The sequence below is a fragment of the Mycetomoellerius zeteki genome, unplaced genomic scaffold, assembly GCF_001594055.1.
Source record: "Mycetomoellerius zeteki isolate Tzet28-1 unplaced genomic scaffold, Tzet1.0 scaffold113, whole genome shotgun sequence".
NCBI classification, from domain to species: domain Eukaryota; kingdom Metazoa; phylum Arthropoda; class Insecta; order Hymenoptera; family Formicidae; genus Mycetomoellerius; species Mycetomoellerius zeteki.
The window spans coordinates 62,320-78,716 of record NW_017256051.1 but is presented as its reverse complement, the minus strand read 5'-3'; the positions used below and the strand labels follow the sequence as shown (position 1 = coordinate 78,716).

Sequence of the window (16,397 nt, the reverse complement as noted above, 5' to 3'; positions counted from 1 at the left end):
CTGCAACATCATTGCATGCCGTGTCAGCTATCTAATTAATTATTCAATTACAAGAACAATAGCGCGCGGCATTAGCCGGTTCACAGTCTCTGCTTATATATATCAAGGCCATTTTTCCAATCCGGTCTACTCCAAGACAATTCAACACGGGAATATCGCCGAAAATAGAACGGAATTTTATTTAACGTTCCCCTGAATATATTTCATTCGGGTAACGAATCACAAGTGCCGTATTAAAGTCTCGAATAGAAAGCGCTTACTAATTAGTAAGGGAAAACTTAAATATTAGCCGTCGATGAGGCAACGGAAACGTAAGGTCGATTTGGCTGTTAACTTTTCGACTGTTATCTCACGAATTTTTAAGCAATCTATTTTTATAGCATTGCTCAAACAAAATTTTATAACATCACGGATTGTAGGTAGCATCTGAGTGTGTCTCATAAAATTTTCGTAATTTATTGTAATGTTCAAAGAGAATTCAATAGTTTTTAAAATTTGTTATATTTGCAATTAAAATTTAACGAAATCAAGTTTTACGCAAAGAAAGTTAACGATTAATTAATAATCACTTTCGTGAACCGATAGATGCACAGCAAGGTTTTGTTAAAAGATTTAAAATTTGCTGAATACAGGTCTGAAAATAATTTTGTTGTTGAACTATACAAAGCAATTATGTTGAATACAAAAAATGATGAGCAATGCTGCCAAAAATTTTAATATTCTTGCAACCAGTTTGAGTTTCCAACAAAATTATTTTCGGATTTGTATTCAGCAAAATTTTAGATCTTTCATAAAAATTGTTCCATGTACACTAAAAGAAAAGATTGGCTGCTGCAGCCAATTAAAAATGCTATGCCATATTCAGCCAATCGTTTCTTTCAGTGTAACATTTCCAAAATCTTTTGCTTATTCCCGAACAATTTTTCCTTTAATAATATTATATATTCAATAATCCTTTCATTGCAATAACTAATTCAATTACATTATATCGTTGCAGTGAGTGAGAAGATTATATATATCTATATACACTGTCGCTCATGAAATCTCAGAGCAGCATAAATTTTATCGAAAATTTATTGTAAAAAATTAGGACATTATAAAACAGAAATGTGTTATTCTTTTATATGTTTTAGGGTACTTGTATATATATACTAAATTGCAACACCAATTGCAACAGCTTCATGAATTATTTTTAATATTAATTATTTTATGTGTTGCGTGTGTGTGTGTCAAAATGTATTGTCTTTATTTCGTAGAACATCGACATAATGTAATAAGAAATTTCGAAAGTTCGCTTTGGCATATAAAATTGAAAATAATTTATAAAGTTTTTGCAACTGGTGTTAGTACAAATATCCTACTATATATAAAAGAATTGCTATTTTATAATGTCTTAATTTTTTACATGAACATTTGATAAAATCCGAGTGCCGGAATTTCTACGAGCAACAATGAATATGCATACGTTTATACGTTTGTAGATACACATATATTAATGTACATATATGTTAGTATATAGGTGTATATATATTACAATAAGCAAAACAATGTATAGCAAATGATGCGAACTGTATCTTAATTTTATCACCGAAAGTAGGTCACAACTTTATCAGTCGCGGTGAAGAAGCAGAATTTCATAAGTTCAGAACGTTTCCAAGACTTTACGATCGCCTTGAGACTTATTTGTACGACAACCGAGTGGAAAATGCTAATGAATTCAACGAATTAAATTAGCAGTTATTACATGCCAGGGATACCAACCACTTCATTAATGCCCGTTTCTTTTGATATTAAATGTAACGCGACAAGTGGCATTACGACGATTGCCAGATATTAAATAACACAAAGTTGATCGCATAATGCATCTCAATAAAACACTAACCGTAATTAATCATTCGAAATCACAGATACGAGAGAAATTGTATTTATATATGCCAGGATAAACAATGTTTATCGTTTAAAAATACAATTAGTAATCAATTTCAGTTTTAAATATATCAATTCCGTTTTAGATATATCAGTTTTAAATATTTATTAGTTTTAAACACAAGGTTGAATATCATTCTTTTAAAAGATTAATAAGAATTTCAAATTAGATACATATATATATATATATATATATATGCAGAACGTTGTGTAAAACGTATGAATTTTACACTTGTCGCGTGGTTATTAATATATAATGTTATTAAAGATATATCTGAATCATTTTTACAAATAATAACGTTAAGTGTTAATATTTATACTTTAAACAAACTATATAAGTTTGAATGAATATAGTTGAAAGTTATTTGGTAAATCATCAATGACTTAATTCACAATTTTTTCGTAGTAGACACTATATGTGTGTTTAACTATTTTAACTATGAATATCTTACTAACCGCCAACATTAAATCCTTTTGAGGACTAAAAGTTCTATCAAAATACTTAATTTTGACTTGCAATAAAACTTCTCCAGTACATCTATACATCGTAATTATAATATGACAAAACATATAAAAATAGCCCTCTTTGCAAATTACATTACAAATTTTTCAAAATTTTGACGTGATGGAATAATTTGGAAAACGAATTTACATTCCTATTCAACATTCCTATTTCAAAAAACTATAAAAAGTGACTAGTCTTATTCGAAAAAAGTCATTTTTTGTCAAACAGTATTATGTAGGACGCTCAAATCAATTGCTAGAATAGCAAAACTTTTTGCAACATTGTTCATCATGCTTGAGTTTCCTACATAATTATTTTGATGAGTCAACAAAATATTATTTTCAGGTTTGTTTGTATCTACCTAAACCTTTAGATGCTTCAGCAAAATCGTTCTTTCCGTGTATTCGTCTAAACAAAAGCAATCAGCAATCCAATAATCACAAATTTGCATCTTACCTTATAACTTTACGTCTGTTGTTAGGATGCAATTTGAACGCCATCTCCGGATCGACCTTTATCAGTTTTTGGTGTAGCTCCTCGTTGCTGCCATCGTATACTCTCGCGTCGAATTTCAACTTCTTTGGCGCCGTCTCATCATCATCGTCATCGTTGTCATTCAGTCGATCTTGTACATTGTATCGATCGTCCGATCTGTTTTCGATCGACGTGCTTGAATTGGTCGCGCTTGAATTGACTTGCATCGACGGTTCTTTCGGATCAGTTATAAGAATCTCCCATAGTAGTGATTCTATGTAATAGTTTGTACCACCGACGACGATCGGTGGTTTCCTCCTGGCTAGCAGGTTGTCTATCTACATCGATAGAAAAGGAAACAGTCGGAGTAGAGTGTAGATAAAAGTAGGGCCGAGCGATCTGCGCGGGAGACCGTGGCTAATGATCGTATCAAGGTCTTCGCGAGGATCAGGGGCGTTCCAATTGGCTTCGTCCAAGATCTTTATTTTACGAAGTCGATTTCGCGAGCCGAGCTGTGAACCCGACGCTTATAGTTTCACCAAGAGAGTCGGTGTAATTATAAATCTTAACACACAACAATGAGCCGTTTCGTACTGGCCAGAAAGAGAAACGGAAGAAAAAAGATATCACTTCCGACATCTATGATTCATTAAGCATTCTTTGTACGTTTTTTCGTTAATACGTTCTGAAAAGGATGACTTGCCTACCTAATGATTTTATCTACTCGTGATAACTTCACGGATTCTTTTAACATTCTCTTAATTTTCAGAGATATATTATAATTAACTCATTATAAATCAATCCTTGCTTGATTAGATCCAAAACGCAATACAAAAATAAATTATTAAGTATCGCATTATTCATGCATGCACTTTGTAATCATTATTATCGTAAATTATGAAGTTTTCTGCTAGTTTGTAAGAAGATATAATTGAACGCTCTTCATTGAAGATCATCCTTATTGCCACGTAATTATAGCTGTCGCGTTAAACGTTGGGCATCTCTGTTAACGCGGAAAAAGAGAACGAGATGTGACGATTACGATCGGTAGGGCCATGTTCCTGAAGTCGATTACGGAGAAGTTGGTCAGCGGGTCCACGATGTCCAGTATGTGATGCGGCGCCGCCTTTCTTTCCACTGGGGTCACCTTCGCGGTAACGATGTCCAGGCCTTTGTACACCTGCGGACCGGGAGAGAATCGCCGTAATTAAAAGTGAAATAACGAGGGACCGGCGAGACACAGCCATGAAAGAAATAAATAACGGTTGAAATAATGAATGAATAGAAATAATGCGATATCGAATGATTCCGTTAATTGCACTGCTTGTATGATTTGCGACCAAGGATAAACGCAACGAATAACGCAAATGACAGTCAGCAAAATCGTGCTCGACTCAAAATTATAAAAATTGAAAAGAAATATCGAGTCAACCATCCACGAAAAATTATTACCATCGATGTATAATAACGAGAATTAACAAATTTACGCAATTTCTTATCAGCGCAATTTATGACCTTATCGAATTTTACTTGAATATCTCGTGATAAAGATGACGCCGCTCAAGAATTCTTAAAGAGTTGCCACGAATTTTGTCAAAATCATTACTTTTCTGTAAACGCTATATAATCACGTATTTATAGCTCTTTTTCAACGTGTATTAAATTATTCAAACTTTTCTGCATATATAACGAATGAATGTATAATTGGAATGTATACTTCTTTTAAAAGCTATTAGCAACAAAGACACAAAGAGATTTTTTTCACATAAAACATCTGTTACATCATTTCACTGAACTAATATGTATTAAGATGCACAGTATTGTAAAGATAACAAACTTATATCAGCGATTATCTCAATAATCTGAATTCAAAAACCGCTGTCAACATTTCTTCATTCTTTTTTTAAATTTGCATTTACAAGCAAATTTATGAGTCGGCAGTGCTGTTAAATAAAGAGCAGGTACATATAAGTTCGAGGTCATCGGGAGTGAATCAGAATGATGGTCTCACATAAAGGAAAACATTATATAGTTGCTTCCCGACAATACTGTGAGAGAAATACAAAGCGTAAAAAAAAACTAGATTTTTAACGAGATCTACTTGAAATAATGCTGATTATAAACACAATTTGGTGGCGCGCAAAAACAGAAGATTTAAATACAGTAAATCCTTGCATACTCCGATAACGATAATGGTTTTTTTTATAATGTTTGCGGCAACTCTTGTATTACGCAGTAAATTATTCTCATATTACGCAGTATGTTTTTTAAAGGATACCTAAAAATGACTTAAAAACAACTTTCAAACGATACTGTAGCAAAATTGCTTTTCGCGTTATCTAATGATTTAATATAGTATTTTTCTATTAATTCTCTTTGTCCTTAAGATTTGCTAAGTTTCTTCTGCTCATCAATGATTTTGAATTAACACACTATGTTTTAGGTGGTTCCTTAAAATGCCATATTTCAATATCTTTCGAGTCAAAACTTTCCATCTATAACTGCATCGAAAATTTTATAACGGATTTATTATATCAAACAGATGATATTTCCTTCTTGAACGAGCTAAATAAAATTTATATCACGTCACGCAGTTGAAATACACTTGAACCGTGTAACCAACAAAGATTGAGACAAGTGTCTAACCTTCGTTCCACTTCGCTCGCCAGCATGAATGAGCTCCGATCAAAAACCTCGTACATCGTTTCTATAGTGATGAAACGTCGAAGAGAAGTATAGCGAAGTATTGGCAACGTTCTCGGCGATGGTGACCGACTACCGACTGAACAGCTGCGATTCAAAACCCATTAATCCATTCCTACTAATGAAGATTAACTTTAATCTCGGTTTAATTTACTCTTCATCTTCTTTTCGTTCTTAGAATTAAAGGAAGATAGAACGTAAGTTAAAACCAAGATTAAAGTTAATCTCTATTAAATATAAATCTCTTTGAAAGTGTCAAACACAAAATTAGAAAATTTTAGAGATATCAGTACCATCAATTATTATCAATTAACGACAAGTCAACGATTCAATCATGCATAATTAAAATAATAGTTCAGAGGAGTCAATAATATAATAAATGCGCTTTGTTCTGCATAAGCAAAGACAAAAATAAAAATAAATAGAAAAATAGAGAAAATAAAAAAATAAAATTAAAAAGAAATGGAAAAAATAAAAGTAAAATTATAAAATGGAAGAAAAAATTGAAATATATCTCCGATGTCCTAATATTTATGGTTAAGTTATGACTATCCTTATTAATAAAATTGCAGAGAAATGTGTAATATAACATTTTTGACATAGAAAAAACCAAGATAAATTAATAATATTCCAAAAGCGTTGTGTCGGTATCGGTTTCACTATTTGTCAATATAATTGATAACCAGTTTCTTTTACCGATATTCTCCCATTTCTGCGAAAATGTATTCGTGCTTTGGCACTAATACATATCCGCTTTCTATAATTCGAGAAGAACTCAGTACGTATAAAGTACGTGCCTAGAGGCTCAATAGTGCCTTCAATCACTTTTCTACTTCGTTAACCGCACGGTTACCAAACGAAGTTCCACCGGTACTTCGTGATTCGCTTACACAATGGAGAATATATAGAAGTAAAGCGAAGGAACAGCTGTAGAATTCGTATAATGTTCGAAGTAGAAACGAAGTCAGACACGTGTTAACAAGTTCTATCTCGTAACCAAGCCTGGCAACCAAGATTCCATTGGGTCTTTTAACTATTTAACGTGCTAAACGGTGTTTTTTTTCCATCCATTGAAGTTATTGACTGGATCAATTACATCGGTTCTTAGCGTTTGGAAATCTGTACAATTCCATCAGTCGTTTGGCGATTTGAGAAAGATAGCTTTATATGCGTATCAACATTATCTTATCAATGACGCAAGCTATTTGAAATTTAAAACCGCAAGTGGCAATCTTATTAAGGCATTTAAATCACTCAGACGCCAATGATTATAATCATCAAGTTGCGAATTTTCTTACGCGTGTGATAATGATAATTATCATTATCACACGCGTAAGAAAATTCGCAACTTTTATGATTAAATTAACGCGTTGCTTGCCATGTAAAGTATCAATTAATTTGATAAAATATTAATTAAATTTTTGAAAGGCACAAAATTAAAAAACATAGGCTCGACATCGATCGACCTGTCAAGAATAGCAACCTGGTAATCCGTTGGATGCATGATGCATCCGATAGAACAGATTTCCAAGGTTTCTAGTATACGTCCAATATCTTGAATGACCACGTTCACAACCTTCATTCATCAGACACTTGTCGGACGAATTGTTTTATGTCCAGTCCGTAAGAAGAAGTCCAGTGCAATGTATCGGCAAACAAACGATCGAAGAATCGTTCGAAACGAACATCTTCGATTAATGAACTATTTACATAAACAATAAATTCATTTATCGATTGATTTATCGATAGAAATGAATTCAAACAAATTGCACGCCAGTTATGTTTTGATTTTTATTTAACAAATTTTTAAAAAGAGATTTAAAAAGAGACAATTATAATTTACATAAATATATACGAGGAAATAAAATGATATGCAGATATAAAAATAGTCCTAATTAACTACAACAGATTTTTGAAGATCATTCTTTCCTCTTCTAGTTCAAATAAAAATTTCTATTTATCTAATAATATTCCATTAATTCAGGATAATAATTTTTGACTTCTCAAATAAAGATATCGAAATAGTTCGTTCACACTCGAAAAATGTCGTTTACTGATTGGTATTCAATGCGTAATCAAAAATATGTCGCAAGCAAAAATGTTAATCGCTTACTCCACATTTCGTCGCACTATAATTCGCATACCGTTTTGAAAATGATCTCAAACAAATCTGTTCGCGCAATCTGCACACGGATTAGCGTCGTTCATCGTTTTTGCCGAACTATCAGTTTAACACGTCCGAAAACGACGTTCTCCTGCATAAGTTATGTTGAAAGATCTTAAATGATTAGTGAAAAGAAGAAAGTAACAAATCATGAACACAGGGACAAGATTAGCAAAGATTAGCAAAGTTCAATGACAGAAACTAGACGATAATCGTTGTTTTCTATTTATTAATTAGCGGTCGCTGAGTAAGATCTCTCCCATGTTTCATTCGTTCATTTTAGATTCTGAAACAATATATTACCAAACCGTACTTTAAAGACGTAAAAAATTTTGAGATTTAATGACAGACTGTGGAGAGCGCGTGCTATTGCATTATTCTATCTTTGTTTTAAGTCTAACGATAAAGATAGAATAAGTGCGTCATCCAAACGCAGCGATGATTAAATTAGATTTTCTTATAAAGATTTTGTTTCTATGATATCTTTGTTTTTTAACAGTTTTGAAAATATATACAGAAAGTTAACATAATGTAAAATTACACGAAATGCAAAAGATTATAAGGTCCGTTGTTTTCAGTTGAACTTCTTGCACGGTTCATTTTTCCTCTTTTTCTCTCCACACGTTGGAGAAAAAAAAAGAGAAAAGAGAGAGATAAATAGTATGAGAAGTTCAACTAAAGAGAGCAGACAGATTTCTAATTTCCGATGAAAAATCGACACTTCAAATACTGAAGCTTGCGAGGATTGATCAAATAGTCAGTTCTAATTTCGTATAAGTCTGACGTATCACATAATTAAGAACACTGTCGAAGCTAGAAGAATTAATCGATGACTTAAGTAAAGTAGGCGTCGAAATCTAAAGAAGCGAGACACCATTTGTCTTTCTCGTTCATCACCTCGTAAAGTCGTAACCAGCTCGTCAGCGAGTAAGTGGCATTTCACGACGTGGCGTTGGCGGAAGTCGCAGCCGTTCTAGACGGATCTAATTCGAGACTTCAGAAATAGACAAGAGAAGGAGTGAAGAGAAATCCGAAGGGGGCGGTGTGCGAACGTTCCTAGACTCAAGGTCGCGAAGCTAAGGAACCTGAAGAAGAGGAAGCCACATCGTGTCGACCAATCGGAATAAACAGAGCATTTCTAACGGTGCTTCGATAGGAAGTGGACTGAATATATCTTGCGTCGTGATTTATCGATAATGCTGAAGAAGCCTCTCGTTCGCTCTCCATCGCTCGCAACGGCAATTATCAAAGTTGCCGGCAAATCGTAGGGCAATTATGCGAGATTTACTGCGTATCGATGCTGAGATCGATGCGTATAAGTTATTCGAGCTTCGAGACTGAGTCTTCCAGAAAAGTTTTAAATCGCACTCTGTATTAAACTTCCCGAGGGAAAATCGAAGTTATGAAAGAATAAGCTGACTTTTTTATGATCGCCTGAATAAAATGTCACAATCAATGCATAAAATGCACTTTTACATATCGTTATTATACTATTGAATTCGTAATGTCAAATTATATCCAATTTAAGTTATTTTTTATCATTCCAAATATAGGTCACTGTTTCTACTCAATATATTGTAAAGGAGGAGAATCAATAAAGCAGTTTTTGTACCTCCGGATTTGTATTAAACAATTTTTTTGTTATTGTATGATCATTAGAAATGTCAAAAACAATATATAAAAAAAAAATCGATCCATAAAGCTCTAATTTGATTCTTTAACAATGCTTGTATGATATTTTCTGAAATTTATGTACATTGTTAATAAAAAGACAAAAGAAAATAAGATTCTATTGTTTTGCAAGTTATTAATTCGCTATTATTTAGCAGCTGAATTCTAAATCAGTTTGTACTTGACTTTCGCACTGAGGAAGACTCCAATCTCGAGTCGAAATGTTTGCAGTTAACTTCGTTGGTAAGTGCATTCCAACATTGTTTGGAGATTTAGATATTTTACTTATATTTGATTTATTCTTGGAACCATAAAACCAGTTTTATTTTTATTGGATTCTAAATTACTTTTCAGTTTTGTTAAACACACAAACAATATTTGTTATTCTTCAACAAATATTGAAAACTTAAGTTTGGAAAGGTACTTCTTGAAGTAGCTTTCTTCCAAAAGAAACAGATTATGATCTGCCGAATTTTAACGCGATTTGAAAAATTCTAGGGACAGAATAAATCGAGAAGGAGGTTATCAAGTGGGTTTTTCCATGCTGAATATTTAATCAGTAGAAAGGGCAGGTAGGTCGCGTAGCGGCACATTACCCGTTGTCATGACATTAGAATTGCTTAGGTGAATCCATTCGAAATCGTATAAGCATGTGCGGCACGAAGCGCTAACTTCCCAGGATGTCCGACCGGACAATACTACGACATAGTGACTTCCCGAAGCGGGCACAAGGACAAACGAAAACTTCAATTTCACCTCAGGCAACTTGTATTAGGTACATCAGTTGATATATGCCTTCTTAATATTCATCGACGAATATACGGATCTGACTTCGTAACTTCGACAGACGTTTTTTTGCAGCTTAATAACTTTAGCGGTACCAAAGTATATATCGCCTTCAATTTATTATACGCGACTGTGGCAATTTGCAATCGTTCTATAACGAACTCACTTAAATTATTAGCAAGATAAAATATTTTCTTATCATCATTTCTACTTCTTCGATTAATGGTACAAAAAAATTGCCGCGTTTCTTGAAGTGAATGAAGATATTGAAAGATATTTGCTTTTAATAATGAAAGACTATGGTAATTCGATGTGTCGTCTGAAGTATATATATAGGGTGTCCCGAATTTAAATGATCAAACCTCGGGAGCTTGTAGAAAATCGAGAAAAACTAAGAAAAAAAGAATTTACATTTTGACATATATAGAAGTAAAAAAACAAAAACAAAATATTATTTAACTTAAGGCCGATTGTTTCACCTTCGGTAAATTTTAAGCGTTAGATAAGTCTGGTAATGTGATTAGATAATCTTAATTGCTACTTCTCTCTCTCTCTCTCTCTCTTTCTAACACGCAAAATTTACCGAAAGGTGGAACAGCAAGCATTTAAGAAATTGGGTTACCTTGATATTTAACACTATGTTACAAACATAAAAAATCTTTGATATATAAGATTGTTTTTAAAGGATAAAAAAATGTAATAACCTGCGTACAATTATTATGTAAACATGTGCGAGTGAGATGTTAAACTATATAACATTAACGTCAAAGAATATCGATTACATAGTACAAAAAATTAGTATTAAAAGGGCATTAATTTTTTTAATACGTTAAAATCAAATTAGCAAAGTTATTGATTAAGCCACAAACGTAATAAGGCGAATGATTTAAATAAAGTATAATTTGAAATAAAATTCGAGGAATATATATTATAGGAAACAAACGATTTATTCGCACGATTATCTGTAATTGTTCGAAAATGTCTCGCGTGAAGCACGAAAGAAAGAAGGAGGACGGGTCCTTCTTCTTCCTTCTAGAATACACCCAGGGAATCTTAAGCAGCGTTCATATGCAAATGACCGCGTGCACTTAAGGGTCCCCGAGTTCGTTCGAGTCGTGTCGTAAAAAATCCTCGGAGACGCGGAATCTCTCTTTGTCGGCTCAGTTTTCATGACAGTTACTGCCCATTGAGTCGCTGACTTTGAGTCGAACTCAATAAAAATCAAAGTTGAGTAAATGCCAACAATAATGAATTGTAAATCCGTGACTATATGAGCACCCGTGACTCTAAGAGAAATTAAGTAATGCCAACGATTAAACGCAACGCACGGCCGTGCAATTATTCATGTCGCGCCGAAATTTATCGTGAATAGTAATCTTTGGTTGAAACTCGATAGAGAGAAAGATGGATACAAAAATGTAAATAAATTAAATTCAAACCTAATTGCTCAAGAATTGTAAAATGAGATAAAAGATGCACGCGGATAATCTGCACAATTCGAAAACCTCGTAAAAATAATTTTTTCCTTATTATTTAAGAAATATTATATATATGTATGTACAATATATATACATATGCGTATATATAATATATAAAAATAATATTTTTCCTAAAATATAATAAATACTCTGATGAGATATGGGTACGCAAAATATCCCGTAATAAACAAATAAACTTTTTTAAATAAATTCTTCAATTAATTTGAGCTCAATTCTTAATTCCTTAACATAATAATGAAAAAATAATGTTTAAACATAAACAATTTAAAAACTTATGTATACATATTTTAAATTAATATCACAAATCGATATAACAGAAATTTATTTTTAATTCGTCAAAATAAAATGTTAATGTTTTAGTAAAATATCAATTAACTATAAACAATTAATTCAAGAAGATATTAAACACTAAAAATAAAAAAATGTTATGATAATTTGCTAATAAACTTTTGCTAAGAAAACATTGAACATAAGTTAAAAAAACTTTTATGGATACTTTAACGTATTATTACAAAAATATTCTTATTAAAGCAACCTATATCAAAGAAAAAATAAAATAAATTATAATTATATTTAATTATTCAGCCATAGCGATATCAGATATATGATTAGCATTGGGTTATGGAATAATCGTTGGATTCCAAAGTATGAAAATACGTAATTTGGCGGTCTTAAGGATAAGTATCATTCAAGTAGATTAATCTGGAGGTACGACAACGAGAACGAGCCCGAACTTGTAGGAAGCAGATGCCGGACCTTGAAGTATTCCGCGAGGACCGTATCGCTTTGGGGTACCTGTACGAAAACTGGTCCGGTGGAGCGAAATGGCGCATACAAACGATCTCGTCTCCGCTCTCTCCCGAAGAGATGGACCCTCTCCTTCTTTTTCTCTCTTCTTCCGCCTCCCTTTCACTATCACTCTCTCCGTCTATTCTTGCCGCGCTCTCGTCTCTCGATCGGATCGTTCGTCTTCGTTCGACCGCCGTCACAAAACAGCGTCCCCTATGTGTTCTCGACTCAAGAGTTTCTCACGTCATCCTCTTATCAAGTTCAGAAACCGGTCCTCCCTCTTTCCCTCCTCGTTGTCCGCGATCACGCGCAAATCATCGACCGCGTAGGCGAAAGATGCCGATCTACTACCTCCGGTCTTTCCGCCCTCCTTATCTTTAAACATTTATTAGGCCACAGTTTTTTAACTCTCAACGGTAGAGATAATGGAGAGATAAGTAATTTTCGGAATGTATATCTTCGGGAATCGTCATGATCGTTCTTTACTCTTTACATAATTTTTCAGCTGAGATGTCTTAAAAGATACAAGAAGATACAGCTGAAGCGTTTTAAAAGATACATTCTAGATTTAAAAAGATTCTTCTTAAGTTTAATATTTCATGGAAAATTAATATTTTATAGAAGATTTTAAAGATTTAATATTTTATCTATATGTATATAGACAGTAGAGGGTTTTATAGTAAAATTTAAGAAAAAATAGAATATAAAATCAGATACGAAAAGAACAATTTTGTTGAAATAATCTAAAATTTTAGTTAAACATGGATCTAAAAATAATTTTGTTAAATTATCAAAATAATTATGTAGGACGCTCGAACTGATTGCTAAAATATCGAAATTTTTTCAGCATTGCTCAACATGCTTGATTAAAACAAAATTATTTTCAGATCTGTACTTAATGAAATTTTTTAATATTTCAGCAAAAACGTTCTTTCCTTATACTATTATAGCTAAGAACAAAATTTTAATTTTTCACACTTCCTAAAATTAAGTCTCACACCAATCTGCGATAAGTAAATACTGTCAGTGAAACTATTTCGATAAATGTACGTGGCGGGTGGCAGATAATTCTAAAGGCAACTCAATGAAAGATCGTACAATAGCAATAAACTGTCGGTCTTAGTTGGCGCGACTTAAAAGCATGCCACTTTCCTTGAGTCTCTTACTTATCTCTATCCAGAGTATGTAGGACGTATCGTAACTATACGGGTGTGCAATAAATAGCGGTAAACCGTATTTAAGGGTGGCACTTTCGTGAACGAGATGGATTAAGAAGACAGAACACTCAAGATCGGCTCGAAGTGTCATTGCTGTACCGCCTGTACCACGATTTCACGCAAAAGCAAGCTTAACGTAGAATTACGAGGTGACATGTGAATAGCTATCGCACGAGTGCACACGTCATCCAAGAAACTGCGAAACTGGCCCCGCATTAATGCCCCGATGTGTTGAACTCGCACAAATCTCCAGGCACGACCGAGCCCGTGTTCTCACTACGTTTACTTGGTATTTATGATAATTAGTAGGAATCTACGATGCTCTCTAATGGACTAACTCACTCATATACATGTACTATGCATTCACAAGAACGCATGTGCAGTGCCTGGGCTTGTTCTTTTCTGTCTTTATTCGCACAACTACTTAACTACGGTCAGTTGTCACTCGTAATTACTCGTAATACGTGGAATAATGATTTTTATGTGCTTATATCTCTTAAATGCGCTATATTTGTCGCATGTTCGTGCAATCTCGTTCATTTTACGAAATATACAAATTTAAATCTAATATATGTAAGCAGCAGAAATGGTAATAACTAATCCTTACAAAAAAATTGGAGAATTTTTTTTTTATATAATTTAACAATTTGGGAGAGAGAGAGAGAGAGAGAACGAATTAATACAATTTAGGAAAGAATTAATCAGTTAATTCTTTTTTAAATATTGCTAAATTGTATCTAAAAGAGAATTAAGCAAACCAATACACGGTTTTCATTTCACCTTGATAGAAAATCGACAGTTTTTAATTATACTAATTAACAAATAAAAAAAAAATTTCTTACAATAAATCAAGTAAGATGGTTCTTAATCGTTTTTACTATTGAATACAAAAATATCGATAAAAACTCTGTAACATGTACAACTACGTGAATACAACTTTTATTTTGATTTCCCACTCTCTCTCTCTCTCTCTCTCTCTCTCTCTCTCTCTCGTGACAATTAAATATAAGTTACAATTAACTTTCTTCAAAGTTCTACAAGCGATTTACTTTATGATTTCACAAAGAAATAACTACATAAACAAAATTTATTTGTGTATTTATACAAAATTTACAGGAAGAAATCGCTACATTTAGGTTTTCAAAAAGTTTTTCTGACTATACAAAAATGATGACATTTAGAATGATAGACATGAAAAACAAAGTCAACAGAGAACATAGGTTTTAACAATGTTATCGAAACGTTGTTATCATTATCCAATTATATCATACCATTATCAAATCATAGCATAATTAACACCTGCTAATTATCGACCGCAATGACAAACAGCAGTATCACTTCTCGATGAAGTAAGTAATAATTAAGGGACGGATAAAAATAACGAGCATTTGATTCTCTTATTCCTCATCCTACCAAAATTGGATATATTCTTTATAATAACTCTCTCTCTCTCTCTCTCTCTCTCTCTCTCTCTTCTATATACTTAAAGATATTATAATAATATAATTAATCGCGTCGCTCGTGGCGCGTTAATTAGCGAAAAGGAAATTGATTACTATGTAATATGTGAATTGATAAAAAGAAATTTATAAAAGAATACTAATCACTCCACCATTTTTCGATCTAGAAATGCGCGTGGCGATCACGCGAAAATTGATCGGATTAATTAAGCTTTATGTTGTATAACGCAATGATTTATCGATGGGACTATTCATGGGGCAAATTCTTTGACTTTTTTTCTGATAGAACCAGTAATGCGGCGGTTCTTGTTATCGGAAAAGTTACACTCAATGGACAAGATATGAACCCGCTCTCTTGTATCGTCTTCAAGAAATAAAATACATACTTTTTTCAAAAACCCGTTCCTGCGTGAGGAAGTAAATTAGAATATAACTGCGATATTTTTCAATTCAATTTATTTAATGGTCAATTAACTTAAAAAAAAACATCGTAATTTTATCGCTGGAGAAAGTTACACGACGGATCATTTTTCTATGTATGTGTATATTATGTAAGATTAATAAGATTAATTTTGAGATACTGATGCCTTCTCAATTAAATAAACACGATATCATTTTAATATTACATATATGCATGTATAGGTACTTTATGTTATAAGATTATACACTACCATTCTCGAAAGTTTCGACACACTTTCCGTTATAGAAATTTCGTAATATAAAGAATAAAATGTGAATACATTTTGCCATGCATTAATTTTTAATTTATTATACATTTTTTTCTAAAATTAAAAAAAGAACTTATTTTTCCTTGGATTTTGTATTTCTTCAAGCCTAATCTCTTTGATTTTGATTGATAAAAGTCATACTTTTGCCATTCTGTAGATAAGTTCTTCAAACAACTTAATCAAACACTTGTATTAATTTGGCGTTTAATTTCTGCGAGAATATTGATGTTTCCATATCATTCTTTTATTATTATTAGTCGTCATGTATTTAATTTTATTAAGTTTATTGGTGTTTAGTGCAAAAATTTAAATTCGATACTTCTTTCAATTCATGGCCCATATTCAGAACGCGCTTTTATCTCTGAAATTCTATAATATGCGTGACGTAAAGTGTAGTATGTTAGCGTGCTAACATCGTTGTAAGCGCGTTCTGAATACGGGTCAATATATATATATACATATATATGTGTATTTA

General features: G+C 32.6%; 1 protein-coding gene across 1 annotated transcript in view; it reads right to left on the bottom strand.

Annotated features, from left to right (window-relative positions):
* Nucleotides 1–16,397, bottom strand: part of LOC108728145 (tRNA dimethylallyltransferase, mitochondrial) — a 104,569-nt gene that overhangs the window by 75,533 nt on the left and 12,639 nt on the right. Inside the window, exons 2-3 of the mRNA XM_018456547.1 lie at nucleotides 3,948–4,085; nucleotides 2,888–3,243 (exon numbers count right to left, since the gene is read on the bottom strand). Coding sequence (XP_018312049.1) covers nucleotides 2,888–3,243; nucleotides 3,948–4,085 — 494 coding nt within the window. The remainder of the gene's footprint in view (nucleotides 1–2,887; nucleotides 3,244–3,947; nucleotides 4,086–16,397) is intronic.